The sequence below is a fragment of the Phragmites australis genome, chromosome 3, assembly GCF_958298935.1.
Source record: "Phragmites australis chromosome 3, lpPhrAust1.1, whole genome shotgun sequence".
NCBI lineage: Eukaryota > Viridiplantae > Streptophyta > Magnoliopsida > Poales > Poaceae > Phragmites > Phragmites australis.
The window spans coordinates 5,087,275-5,100,672 of record NC_084923.1 but is presented as its reverse complement, the minus strand read 5'-3'; the positions used below and the strand labels follow the sequence as shown (position 1 = coordinate 5,100,672).

At 40.6% G+C, this 13,398-nt stretch overlaps 2 protein-coding genes across 3 annotated transcripts; both read right to left on the bottom strand.

Moving 5' to 3' along the window:
- Nucleotides 1-975: 975 nt before the first annotated feature.
- On the bottom strand, nucleotides 976-4,283 carry LOC133911718 (E3 ubiquitin-protein ligase SPL2-like). Its single transcript, XM_062354088.1, has 7 exons — nucleotides 3,872-4,283; nucleotides 3,038-3,139; nucleotides 2,789-2,959; nucleotides 2,568-2,689; nucleotides 2,284-2,403; nucleotides 1,767-2,053; nucleotides 976-1,287 (listed from the first exon to the last, which is right to left on the bottom strand). The coding sequence occupies exons 1-6, from the start codon at nucleotides 4,187-4,189 to the stop codon at nucleotides 1,768-1,770; spliced, it is 1,119 nt and encodes a 372-aa protein (XP_062210072.1). The 5' UTR covers nucleotides 4,190-4,283; the 3' UTR covers nucleotides 976-1,287; nucleotide 1,767.
- Nucleotides 4,284-4,754: 471 nt separating this feature from the next.
- LOC133911719 (GCN5-related N-acetyltransferase 6, chloroplastic-like) lies at nucleotides 4,755-8,570 on the bottom strand. 2 transcript variants are annotated; one of them, XM_062354090.1, is made up of 9 exons: nucleotides 8,081-8,570; nucleotides 7,210-7,556; nucleotides 6,698-6,750; nucleotides 6,540-6,576; nucleotides 6,309-6,374; nucleotides 5,598-5,696; nucleotides 5,367-5,520; nucleotides 5,202-5,278; nucleotides 4,755-5,120 (listed from the first exon to the last, which is right to left on the bottom strand). In XM_062354090.1, exons 2-9 carry the CDS (start codon nucleotides 7,519-7,521, stop codon nucleotides 5,058-5,060), a joined length of 861 nt encoding a protein of 286 aa, XP_062210074.1. In that variant the 5' UTR covers nucleotides 7,522-7,556; nucleotides 8,081-8,570; the 3' UTR covers nucleotides 4,755-5,057. The 2 variants fall into 2 exon arrangements, with proteins under 2 accessions (XP_062210074.1, XP_062210073.1); XM_062354089.1 differs by having other exon boundaries at nucleotides 7,210-7,477; nucleotides 8,081-8,562.
- Between the last annotated feature and the right edge of the window lie 4,828 nt (nucleotides 8,571-13,398).

The window sequence follows — 13,398 nt, the reverse complement described above, 5'->3', positions numbered from 1 at the left end:
CAACAAGGCACCCTGTTCCGATAGCCAAAGAATTTTTTTTGATCTTCAATAGAATCTTTGCTTTCCATATATTTTGGAAAGTTTGATTAGGAGTCTCTGACTAACCGAAAACTGGGGGGCACTTATGTTCAACGTTCAGAAATTTTAGTAGGGAGCTTCGTATTTCAGATGAAAATTTTCAAACTGAACTTAAAAACAATATAGCTGATTTCCGACCGCAGATTGCTACAGTTTTAGAAGTTTTTTTTTGCGAAAAAGAAGAATTTACATCAACCAATATGCCATTAGACATGACCGTAGCTAGAGCCGTCGGGTATATCTGCGAAGGTGGTGGCTTAAGGGAGTGTTGCAGGTTCTCGATGACAGGCTACCGTGGCTCACCATTGTGTTTGGTTGCTTGAATTTTTTCTATCCTAGCTTAATAGATACGTATAATTTTTTTTAAAAAATATTTAATTGTCTATATCTAATGTTACTGTCAGTATGAACGGATACAAATATACAATCTTATCCTAACCGAGTAAACTCAATTTGAATTTCACTCCTCATCCTAGCTAGCTCTGCATCCGTTCATACAAACGAATTTACTTATCAGTATCACAAAATTATCTTCAGTAACCAATCCCAATCTCAACTTTTACATTCACTCCTATGATCTTAAATTTAATCAGCCAAACAAAAAATAAGTTCAACATATCTAATTAGATGCAATTAATCAAATACTCTTCTTTTCAATAAATATAATTCCACTCAACCTATTTATATGATATAGTTCTATAAAACGCCATTTGAACAATCAAACACACCTATAAGTACTCCCTGCTTCTGCGCCACCATGCGAAGCAAGCAGGCAGCATTGCATCCATCCAGGATGAACTGCATAATTATATAAAGACGGTCCCCTTTTTTAACGCTGTAGACGATACCATTTTAAAACTATCCCATTCATAGCACCAGGAAGTGAAGATCGGCCCAGCACAAAATATCTTAATCTTTAAGACTGCAGCTTACCCCCAAAAGACCATGTTTACAGAATGAGCAGGCATATGTGCAATGTCAGAGCGCTAGTCCATGAGTTCAGCTACGCTACAGTCGACCAAGAGCATAATTTGGGAGGGTTAACACATCATATTCACAAATCCAAGGTACCATAGTTAGCTACTAGTCTAGAGTCTGGACTAGGAAAAGGGGGTGCACACCCAGGAGGATGAAGAATTGTGCTCCTCAGGTCTGCAGGGACATCTAGGAAGTGGACCTGCCAGCGTCAGGGATCATATCAGCAAGAACCTGCAATAATAAGATCAGACGAGTTAGCTCCTAATTCCAATATTTCAGATGCTACTGAGATCTCAAAATGGATGGAAATCTGTGTTTCATCTGTAGAGCTGTCATTGTGCATTGAACAATCACCGCACCAAACACACCTTCCAAGATGATTACAAGCTCAGTTAAATTTAATTTAATTTAATTATTATATATAGTTGCTAGCAATTTCTGCCAGTTGAAGGAAACAAAATTTAGTCCACATGTCTACATGTTGTCCCTCCATCTAGGTAAAGACTAATGCGGAGTTCTGTCAAAATTTTGTTCTCATGTCCAAAACTAATTCTATCCTCAACCGAAGCAACCAGGCAAAAAAATAGTTAATGATTTTCTTCAGTGATTTAGTCCCAATAATACATCATGATATAATATCAGAAAAAAAGGAGCGAGATAAACATAACGAATCATCCTCTTCAAAATGCTGAAGTCAATCTTCCAAGTACCTCAAGAGTCATAAATCCTAATCATGTATCTGATGTCTTGCCGACACATAGGGCACAATGGTTCAGCCTCACGTTCCATTCTTAATGCGCACTTGCAACAGCAGACAAGATGCCCACAAGGAATAAAAGCTGCCCTCCTTCTCTTCCTTAAGCACACAACACACAGTTGCCCGTCTCCTATTTCATCTTCATCGCTAGAGTCATCTTCTTGAATAGCGTCTTCAGCCTCCTCAAATAACTGTTGTGCTTGCCTAGCCTCCCTCCGCAGTTTGATTCTCTTCCAGCCCCTGCATCGTTACAAACTTCAAATTGTCAACACATATGATGCAAAATACGGCTGCTCAAAAGGATCCAAAATGAGCTAACATGAAGTACCTAGTTATAAATTATCTGTAGAACTAATCAAGTATCAGTCAAATCTTTAGCGATAGAGGAAACGACACATTTGATAGATCAACACAAGAATTTTCAGAGTATTTAAGTACAATAGTTTACGCCACGAGTTCAGGACAGCTACCTGTAAATGGCATGGCACAGTAAGCAAACCGACAAGGTTCCAAAAATAATACCAGCCCAAAAGAGTGTTCTAGCACGCGAAGCCAGCTCAGCTTGCATCTCATCCTTGGTCAGCTCAGATCTGAGTAAAGGCAAAGCATTAAAAAACTTGGAACTGCACCAAGAGAATACCTTATTGTGAATGTCCTCCTTCCCTTATTCACGAGGAATTTCTTAGACATATACACTTCTGGCATAAGTAAGAAAGAAAGAATAGACAAACATATGGTCAAATAGTATTCTTACAAGAAAAAGGGAATCTCTGGGCATGAGCTGATCTCAACACTTTCATCATTTGTTCGACATAGTCCTATAGCTGTAATTTCCTTACCAATAGGAAGTATTTTTTCTTCATCCAATAATGCAATCTACAGAACAAACAATTAAATACCTCAAGAGATATATCCCAGAGCTGAGTATTGCACAGAGAAATATGTGTTCATAATGCAGCAATCAAGAGAACTTACTGGATAGCCATTGCCAATGATAGTTTGAAATAATGTGTAAGGAGATGTCTCAACCGGGATAAGTTTATGATACACAGTTGTAAGAGGTAATGGTTGATCCGCCTTATCTAAATTGACATGTACCATCCAAGTCGAGTTTCCGGACTCGGAACTGGCAAGAACGAACGGAACCTTGCGAAAAGAGAGCGTTCTCAAAATTGAGGTAAAAATGATCCAAATAATAACAGTGTATGAGTATAGATGGCTTACATATCTAAAAGATGTTATGATTTGCTCTTTCCATGATCTAAAAAGGAGAGCATGCAGATCAAAGGTCCATCCAAAGATGCCTCTCCATTCCGTGAACAAGCACTACATAAGTACGAGATCACATACCGGTTAGAAATATATATATAGGGAAAGAATAACAGGTAAAAACTGCATGTTAAAAAGAACCGAGGAGGGGAAAAACTAAGTATTCTCAAAGCTTTCAGAACAATATTCAAACCTCAGAAATTAAAAAAAAACATTAAGAATCAGTATTCTCAAAGCTTTCATAACAATTCTCAAACATTGGAAATTTGAACAAACGGGAGTAACCAGTCTGGAAACCAGCAAATTAGCATATAATTTGCCAAAGTAGTACCCAATCCTGCAAAAGGGAATAGCGGAACTCCGAGCTATTTAGCTTACAACTCCTGGAAACTACAGCTAAAAGTAATCAAAGCTAATAGGATAGGGTTAAGAACGGAAGCTCTCTGTGTTAAGATTTGTGAAGCAATTTGAGACTTCTACCTAACCAGCGCATCAGCAAATCAAACTAAACAAAGCATCACGACGGCTACAATGGCCAAAACGGCTTATAGCTACTGCCTAATCCGAATCTTAAACAACGGCATATTATCTCATTGCTACGAGAGCCATCATTAAGCACCCAATCCTTGAGTTTTTTTTTTTTTGCGAAGTAATCCTTGAGGAGGATTTCTTTAAGACCAAAAATTATCAGTACAGAAGCATCCTAGTGGCGTAGCACAAAACCCTAACTTTGAGCGAGGGCCGAGGGACATAAGAGATGAATCTCCAGCGCAAGCGGGGGCGACTCACCATCTGGGTGTGCTTGGTGACGACGCAGGGCTCCCTGGAGCCGGAAGGCACGAGGATCCTGCCCCGGGGGCCGGGGCGCACGAAGCCCCGCACAGCTACCATCTGTGAATCGCCGCCGTCGCCTGGGAGGACGGAGCGGAGGTCAGCGATGGCGGCCGTCGTCGCGGAGGCAACGAGCCGCAGCTCCTTGGAGGCCGCGAGGTACTTGACCCACGACGCGACGGCGACGGCCGCCGTTCCGAGGCCGAGCACCGCCCCGTCCAGTGAGGCGGCGAAGCGCACGAGCGCCTCGACCGTCTCGCGGTCGCGCGCCGACATGGTTAGGTTGGGCCACCGCCGGCGACGCGCCCTCTCGTCTCGTCGCGGGTGCGGGTCTAGTCGGTTTGGGTTCGAGCCGGAGATAACTGAGCAGCTCGTCCGTGTAGAAGGATCCGGATCCCCTGTGAAGTCAGGCACACAGTAATTTGTCAAGTTTAGATTTACTGTTTATAATATCTCTGTACCATCAAATCTTATCCATCTATTTAAAATCCAATGGATCACAAGAAACCCTCAGAAGTAAAGGGCCCAATTCCGTGTAAAAATCACACGTATTACATCGGTTGGCCCGTATGCGTGGAACCTTCGAGGACGGTCGATTTGTCACCCATCTAGACGTCTAGTCAACACGAATCGCCTTCTGCAGATCGCTGATTCATTGTGATTTTGGTGATTTTACCAGCCTAAGGACTCGGCACTACCACAGTTCCAGTAGACTGACAGCAGACCAATATTCTGTTTCTATCACTTGGTTATCGTGACATATGATGATCAACATTCAAGTCATTTTCATCTGTTCATCAGTGACTCGATAATTGTATGAGCAACAACTACACAGCTACAATACTCAGTACCAATATGTATATACTTCACTGCAGAGCCAAGAAACATTAGCAGGCTTAAAAAAAAAACTATACAATGAAAGGAGCTTATTAAGTATTCAGATGCCACGGCACTCTGGGGCACCAGAACTGCACCCATCTAGACATCTAGTCAACACGAAAGTTACAAACTTTTAATCATGTACAAGATGGTAAAGGTGTTCCTTGACACCCTCCTACTTTTCTGAATCGCGGGGACCGGTGGAACTTCACCTGCACAGCGAGATGGGACCTGGGGAGCATGGCCTGTATCAACTATTCTAGTCCTATGAAGTGAAGGAAAGCAAACACAGATCTGATGAATGGAGAGCACCATCCAACTCAACCATCTACAAACAGACATATACTTCGATTTAGACATCTGTAACTAAATGAAAATTTCCAGGATTATAGTGAAACAAGATATATACCTTGAATCCTATCTTATCATAGAGCTTCCAAGCTGGTAAGTTATCCTTATGCACATGAATATAAATATTTTCAGCACCTATAATAAGAGAAAAGCTATCAGTGGCTGAAGTATTATCATCAGGGATTTGCAGCATTTACTATTCCAGAATAGCTCATTGCTTTACCATTGAGTCTTGCAGCATCTATGGCCAATAACAACATGTTGCTGGCAATCCCTTGACGCCTTGCATATTTAGCAACACATAAATTTGTTAAGTATCCAAATTTTGGCTGATCTGGCTGATAGATTCTACAGTGAAGAGACAACTTTCCAGGCTCCTGTGAAAAACTTTCAAATGTAACTTATAAAGACAACAACAGAAATAATATAAAGAAAAGATGCTATTATACCCTACCGTAGGAAATTTCTCCCCATGTAGAGGATGCCTAATACATACATCTAAGGTACCAACAACGCTATTCAGGACAGTTCGCCTAAGGTCATCGTTCTTTACCTGCAATATTAACCATAAGACAGTGAGATTTTCAGGTCTGAAAATATGAGGAAAATATCAGTAAAACAGCTTTACAAGAGTTTGACATTGTAAACTGAAACAGTTAGCAACCAGATCTCAACAAGAACAGCAACTATGAAGCTTTCATTAGTCAGCTGTTAGATAGCCAGTTTGGCTCTTCTTGATTCCCTCGGACATATTTTATTAAAAAAAACGACCAACCTAGGAGGAACTAGGTAGCATTATAAATAAGAAGAAATAGACCCCCAAATTTACACCGAAGAGGACTCGAATCTAGGTGGTCTAGGCATACATCCACATCCTCAACCAACTGAATTATGCTTAGTTCCTAAACAGACATATTTTATGAACTAAACATATGAGGAAAATATCAGTAAAACAGCTTTACAAAAGTTTAACAATGTAAACTGAAACAGTTAGCAACCAGATCTCAACAAGAACGGCAACTATGAAGCTTTCATTAGTCAGCTGTTAGATAACCAGTTTGGCTCTTCTTGATTCCCTCGGACATATTTTATGAACTAAACATGCTGGATCCAATATCTAGTAACAAATTTGATGAACGAATGACACAGAACTTCTATCTCATACCACAACAAAACAGATATATTTCTCTCCGTGCTGCTTGCTGCATCGCTTCTTTAACGCATGAAATTCCTGCAATGAGATGATCGACTCTGATATATGTGAACCAGAACAGAAACCATTGAATGATCAGGTGGCAAATTAATGAAAACACTTTAGCACACTGTCTAAAGAAAGCTCTTTTAACAGCGGCCATGGTAATTTCTTAATATTTTACTATTTAGAAGGAACATGCACCTGTGCTGCAAATTCTCTCTTAAAACTTTCGACATAGCTGCAGTAAAACAAATAATGATATAGAAATGTTAGCTGAAAGGACAAAGCTAACAGTAAATAGATATCAGTACAAACAACAAATAAGGCTGCACAACATTTCTTTTAAGTAAAACACTAACCGATCGCCTGACTGGTCTTTATAGTGATATTCTGCTCTCAACCATGCAGCAATCTATCAAAAGTAAGGAGGGATGTAACTTGTAAGGCATAGGTGTAGAGTAAATTATAATTTATACCACTCCCTAAAAGGTGACACTAATGGTACACATTAAATGTTACCGAATTTCATGTTCCGAGCCAAAATTAGTATGCGGACAAAAGACAGCTAGAAGACACTACCGTTAGCAATTTAGCATATAATAGTTGCCAATCGGCCCATCAGAAAATACATGTGGGTATTCAGAAGAAAGAAAATACATGTGGATAGAATCTCATGTATTTGTTAGGAATAGCAAGTTGTATTCAATAGTAGCCCTTGGGAGCAATATATAGAGAGTACATGAGGAGTACAGGATAAGGACTCTATTAACCTAACATATACGTAACATATAAGGACTCTATATTCCTAATAGTATTAACTAGAAGTCCAGAACCAATGTCTAATATCTTGTACAGGTAACAAGAGCAATACCCAGTATTCCTCGTCGATTATAGCCTCACGAGCAACATAGCAGCCGAAAAATCTTTTGTGATTGCAATCACTTTCATCGATTGAGGGTCGAAGACGATTGAAACGGAGATCAGATGGTTCAGCAGGAAGCAAAGGTGTTGGGACCACTGATGCCTGATTGGATAAGCTTGATGAAAGCCCAGGGTGCGACACTCCTCTAGCAACATTGAGGCTATCAGTGACCGTTTCCTCCTTTCCGCCATTAGTAGAAACCACAGATTCATCTTTCCTGGGAAAGATGAAGTTATTGTGCGTGAAAATAAGAAACAACATGTAACACTAAATTGTTCCCATCTCTAGCTCTATGCCTGCAAAGAAAAAGAAAAATATGCTACACTGAAAAGATTACTTCAATGGAACCAAATGAATTCATTTATAGCCCTAATGGCGAGTATTTCCTTCCAATTTCAAGTCATAAGCATCACCAAAAGCCAACTAACGAAATTCTGTATATTCTAAACACACAAGATCTTATCAAAGTTTGGCAGCATATCTATCCTCTTTCCTATTTTTAGAACCACAGAGCGCAGCATTTTATTGACTTTTTTTTCCTTTTTTAGAATTACAGAGGGCAGCATTTTTCATGTTTTTCTTTTGGGTTAAACTTACATTACGAGAATTGGCCCAACAAACCAGTAATGCAATCTAACTGATCACTACTCAATAACGCCCTTAAATTCTCCCGATTCCTTTCTTCCTTATTCAGACAGCATTATCCCTTCCTTCAATTGCTTCATTGCATTCAGCGATCAAAATTATGAGGTTCCACTAACAACTGCAGGCAGATAGTGAATCAACAGCAAACAGAAAAGGAACCGAAGGAAGTGCTCACATGGGCGAGGCGGCGAGACGCCGTTGGAGGACGCCGCGGCCACGGAGCCCGCCCTGCGCGCCGGCCAACGGCGGCGGCGGCGTGACGAATCCAGCGGCCATGCTCGCGGCAACAGCTAGTCTGCAGAGGCGGCAAGGAGGTTGAGGTTGATACTCAATTAAACCAAGGAGGTTGAGGCCCTGACCCCCTAGCCCCTAGTCTGCAGAGGAGGCGAGGCGGAGGAGGAGGAGGAGGAGGAGTAGCGGCAGAGGAAATGCCGGCGCGCGGCGGGGTTCGCGTGGGCGTGCGGCGTCGTGGCCTGCCTGCCTTGCCTTGCGGCCGCGTCTTCCTTTTTTTTTTTTTTTTTTTTGCCTCACTTCGTTTTCCTCTATCCGCTTCGCTTGTTGTGTGGGCCTGACCGACCGGTGTGGTTTGATGGTCGGGTTTCGCCGGTGGCGGATGGCCACTTCCGTGCGGTACAGGCTACGCTTCGTAGCCCTCACGCGCTCAAGTCTAGTCAGCGTGGTCCGGCAGCTTCCGTGCCGCTAGGCTGGCTGCATGATTGGCTATAGCAAGCGGGGCGGCCGCCTGGGCCCCCAAAACCCACGGCCCCTATGTCATGCATCAGCCCTCAGTATATGGTTCGGCGGTTTGGCCTTCCAGCTTCGAACTTCGCAGCAGCCAGCAGGTTAGCACGCCGCACGTGTCTGCCAGTCTCGTGTCTCTTCGTCTGGCCGTCTTGGCTACCGCCGCAGGCAGCAAGCCGCAGCGCCGCTGACCGCTCTGCCAATCTGCCGACTGCCGGGAGCCCGGGAATCCAAGATCGCCTCTCAGTGCTGTCAAGTCAAGGACTCAAGGTAAGACCATCCAACTTATTTTCATTAAGATCTAGAATCTCTTCATAAAAATATTTTTTGTTTTTTTCAGCGTTTTAACGATTTTTTTTACTATTTTTGTTACGAAAGAATTTTCAAGTTCATTTCTTATAGGATGAGATTTTTTTTACTTTTATTTCTCAAATCTCTTTGAAGTGAAGCTGCCGAAAATGATAGAAAATAAAGTGAATGAGAATAGGGAATGGAATCTGGAAAGGAACGGAGAGGAGAATCGGGAAGAGAATGAAAAGAGAAATAAAAAAAGAACAAAATGAGAGTTATGGTTGAGTATGGTCTAAGAAAATTCTCATCTCACACACCACGTGACGTATGAACATGCTATTGTCTTCTTGTTAAAGAGCAAACAGCCAAACAGAAGGTCCCAGATGCAAGCAATTAAGCAATTCATCTTAACTCTTTACGCACGAACCTGTTACTTTCATATTTTTAGAGTTACCTAGTCAGGAGGTCCGTCAGATACTTGGCCTAATTGTTAAAATTTGCACTTTTATGATAAGTTGTAAGTCATTGATTGACAGCATATATTAAGGTATTAGGGAATAATGGTTGGAAGAGTCGAATCAAAAGTGTTAAAAGTAATTGGATATCAAAATCCTTAGATAAGGTCATATTTGTCTAAATTATATCAAGCTTGTGGTACTAAATTCATAGCAAAGAGTGATGAAAAAATTATTTGATGTGCTTGTCAGTATTGAGTTTATACTTGGTATGATTATTTGGTATGACATTTTATTTGTTGTAAATTCTATGAGCAAAAAGTTGTAATCATTATCCATGTGTATTGATTCTACCTTGTAGCAAATTGAAAGTATAATGAATTACTTTAACGAGTATAGAAATGAAGGGTTTGCTTGTAGTATGATCATTGACAAGTATACTATAAGTGTTTATAAAAATATTTTTTAATACATTGAATATTATTTTTATAATGTATATATTAATTAATGTTTTGATATTCCAATTCAATGGGTCCTTTTTTAGTTTCACTTGAGGCCATCAAAATCTCAGACCAACCCTGGATGTACAAGCAGCTATGGATATATTTCCTTGTACGATAATTCATAGATTGGAATACAATGTGTTCAAAAAGTATCAAGGGATCATATAATTTTTTAGTTTCAGGGAATAATGTAATTTTTTTTAATTCATGTTATGCATATTGGTTGACTTGATAGGTGGGCCTCTTCCACTCAAGTCCGTAAGGCCCTCCACAATGTATGCTTGGAGTGACGCCAGAGCTCAGAAATTCTGGAGCGATGCAACTTTTTGCCCCAGTTCCAATTCATTAAATAATCATTGTTTTGCAAGGCAAAGCAGAGCGGAGAGAGAAGCGAGAGACAAAGAGGACACACTGTCTTTTTCTTGGTGGAACCCAGACTGATGCCACACGCTACAAATTGGATTGCTCAGTGCTAACTAATCTACGTAGACAAAAGTATTTTTAAGGCATCACTCCACCACTGTGGAAGGCCTAAGGAAGCTTGCATGTCTCCCCTTCACTTGCCACAAATATTCCCCCCTTTCCCTTTGTGAATTATTTATGAGCGTGATTCGTCCCAAGAGCGCCGGCTTGGTATGACTAAAGCTCAGTAATTTGATTCACGGCTAGTTTGATACTCAATTAAACCAGAACATTGCATAAATATGTTTAACTTTCAACTCAATGTGTTCGACTTTCAGCTCAATATATATAAGAAAATTGGACTCGGGAATTGCAAGTTTAAACTCGAGAAAGTAACTTCAATCTCGGAACTCCAAGCTTTTAACTCAAACAAACTGCAACTTCAAACAAAATAAAATCAACAATGTGAACTCAAAGTAATGACTTTGAACTCACATATCCATGACCTTCATCTTGGTAGTCCAAAATATTGGCAAAGCTAGGGTTTCGCTCGAGGGAATAAGTTGATGATTTGCTATTCAAAAGATTAACACTTTGATTATGATGCCATTCAAAAGATTTGCCCGAGGGGGAGGTGAGGGGGTGGAAGAGATGGGGCTTGACGCAACAAAGGCAGCTTGGCTAGGATGAGAGGATATCGTCGAAGATGAGAGAGATTGTTGTGGCCTGTAAAGAGGGGAGAAACGAATAGTGAAATGAGACCACCTACGAGAAGAGAGGAAACAACTAATTGCGTGGGGAGGGTGGGGGAGAGAGAACAAGGTTGGAGCGTCTCTTTCCTAAACCGTGGGATGGGGATCAGATGCCTGTTGTAGTTTCCAACGAGCGCTGTAAAATTAGTTGTTTTGGATTCTTCAACCCTGGTAATGTATATAGTTTGCCTTTAGCAGGGTTGTATAGTTGAGTCGACAGTCGTCCAAACAGTCTAGAGGATGTGTTAGAGAAATATGGTCTAAGCACTCTTTGACTCGCTTATACTTGAGTATATGGATTATTTGAGTAAATTGGGTATCATATCTCCAAATTGTGAGGTAGGTGTAAGTAAGTTTATGGATTTAAAAACTAGACATTAATTCTCACAAACTTATATAATTGATTCAAACAAGAACTACGAGAAACTGTACAAATTATATTCGAATTAATCATTAGGATGATCATTTAATAAGATAATAAGATGAGAGCTAGCACACGTTCGCCTCTCGATATGACACATGTTAACCCATATCTTACCACAATAATTATAGTCACCAATGATTAATATGAATCCAATCCTAGTAGTATCGGCTTGTGTTTATGTCCAAGATCATAGCACACGCCTTTACAACAAGGCTCATCACATCAAGGCATAAAAAGAGCGAGTAATGTAAATATATTACAAGTCTTTAAGTTATTACAAGTTCAACATTTTAAAGATCATAACCACTAGGAAAAAAATATATAACAAGTTCAACTCCTAGCATGTTATAGTTGTAGCGAACATGATCCTCTTAAGACATGATAATTTTAGTGATTAATGACAACATAGTCAATGAAACTAACATGTTTATCAAGTATATTCTTTAGTAGGTCACGTGGATGCAATAAATGAAGAAGCCACCGTAGTTGGGACAAAAATTGATTAAATTAAGAAGTTTTAGGAAAAATGACCTCACCGGATGATCCGGTGTTCAGTATAATGCACACACCGGAGCATTTTGTATCTGAAGTGGTTCCGTAGTTCAATACACCAGATGGTCTGGTGTTAAGGAGAAGTGAACACATCATAGTGTTTTACATGAGAAGTGCAGTTCTCAAAAGAAGAAGAATGAACTCACCGTATGGTCCGGTGATCACTGAGACAGCCTCACCAGAGTATTTTCCAAGAGGAATATTCTGATGCAGAAGATTTGTTCACACCGGATGGTTCGATGCTTAGAGAGAATATACACACCAGAGAATTCTCTAGGAGAAAGTCTCAACAGCTAGTTTGGCGTGGAAGTATACGCCGAATGGTCTGGTGTCATGAAGATCTACACACTAAACAATGAATAGTGAAGAAGATGCGGCTCAGTCGGCTCAAGTACACACACCGGATAGTCTGGTGATAGGGTTCAGGATTACACCAGAATATCTGGCATTCATAATGGTTTTGAGTGGGGTCCCACAGCTAGTTTTCTATTGATGTACACATCGGATGGTCAAATGTTTGTATTGGTGTTATATCGAATCATCATGTGTTCACAGTCTTGTTTTAACCGTTGGAGCAACAGCTAGTGCGTGGGTTTGAAGCTATAAATATCCTCCCACTCGGCCATTTGAGTGTGCTGGAGTCCAGAAAAGGTCATAGACACTTGAGAAGATATTCAAGTCACAAAAGTGCTAAAAGTGATCATCCAAGGCAATTAAGCATATGATTAGGAAATGATTAGTGCTAATAGGTCTAGAGAGAGTTGTTGCTAGATATTGCTACCTAGAGAGAGGATCAATGAGTGATCATAGCTTGTACCAAGTAGTACGTCAGCACCTTAGAGTCTTGGTAGCTCGCCGGCACTTTGGGCCTTGGTGGCGTAAGCTTGTTGACCTCCGACTTGGTATGGGGTAGCAACAAGACTCTTGTACAAGGACGCGGAGACCTTTATCTTGGTGGCTCAAGCTCTAAAGTGAAGACGGCGAGAAGTGATTGGAAGATAGGCTTGTGGTGAGGGTTTACCTTGGTGGCTTAGTGGCTTAGTCTACTTGAGGCCTAGGTGGGTTAAGTGCCATGACCAAGTGCTATCCGGGAGCTATAGCCTAGGTGGTTGCTTCAACATAGACTAGGGATGACGTTTATAATATCGATACCACAAGATAAAAATCCCTTGTGCCAAGTTTCCTCTCTCTATCTTATTTAAATTTCCGTGTTTACTTATTACAATCTATCCTTACATGTTTACCTTCATAAAGTAGTTTACTATGATTGGTTATAAGTTACAAACATTTTGAACAGAAGAGTAAACGCATTAGATGAACCTAAAACATATTTTAGATATAAATTGATATAGGTTTATTTTGTAAAGTTTTTG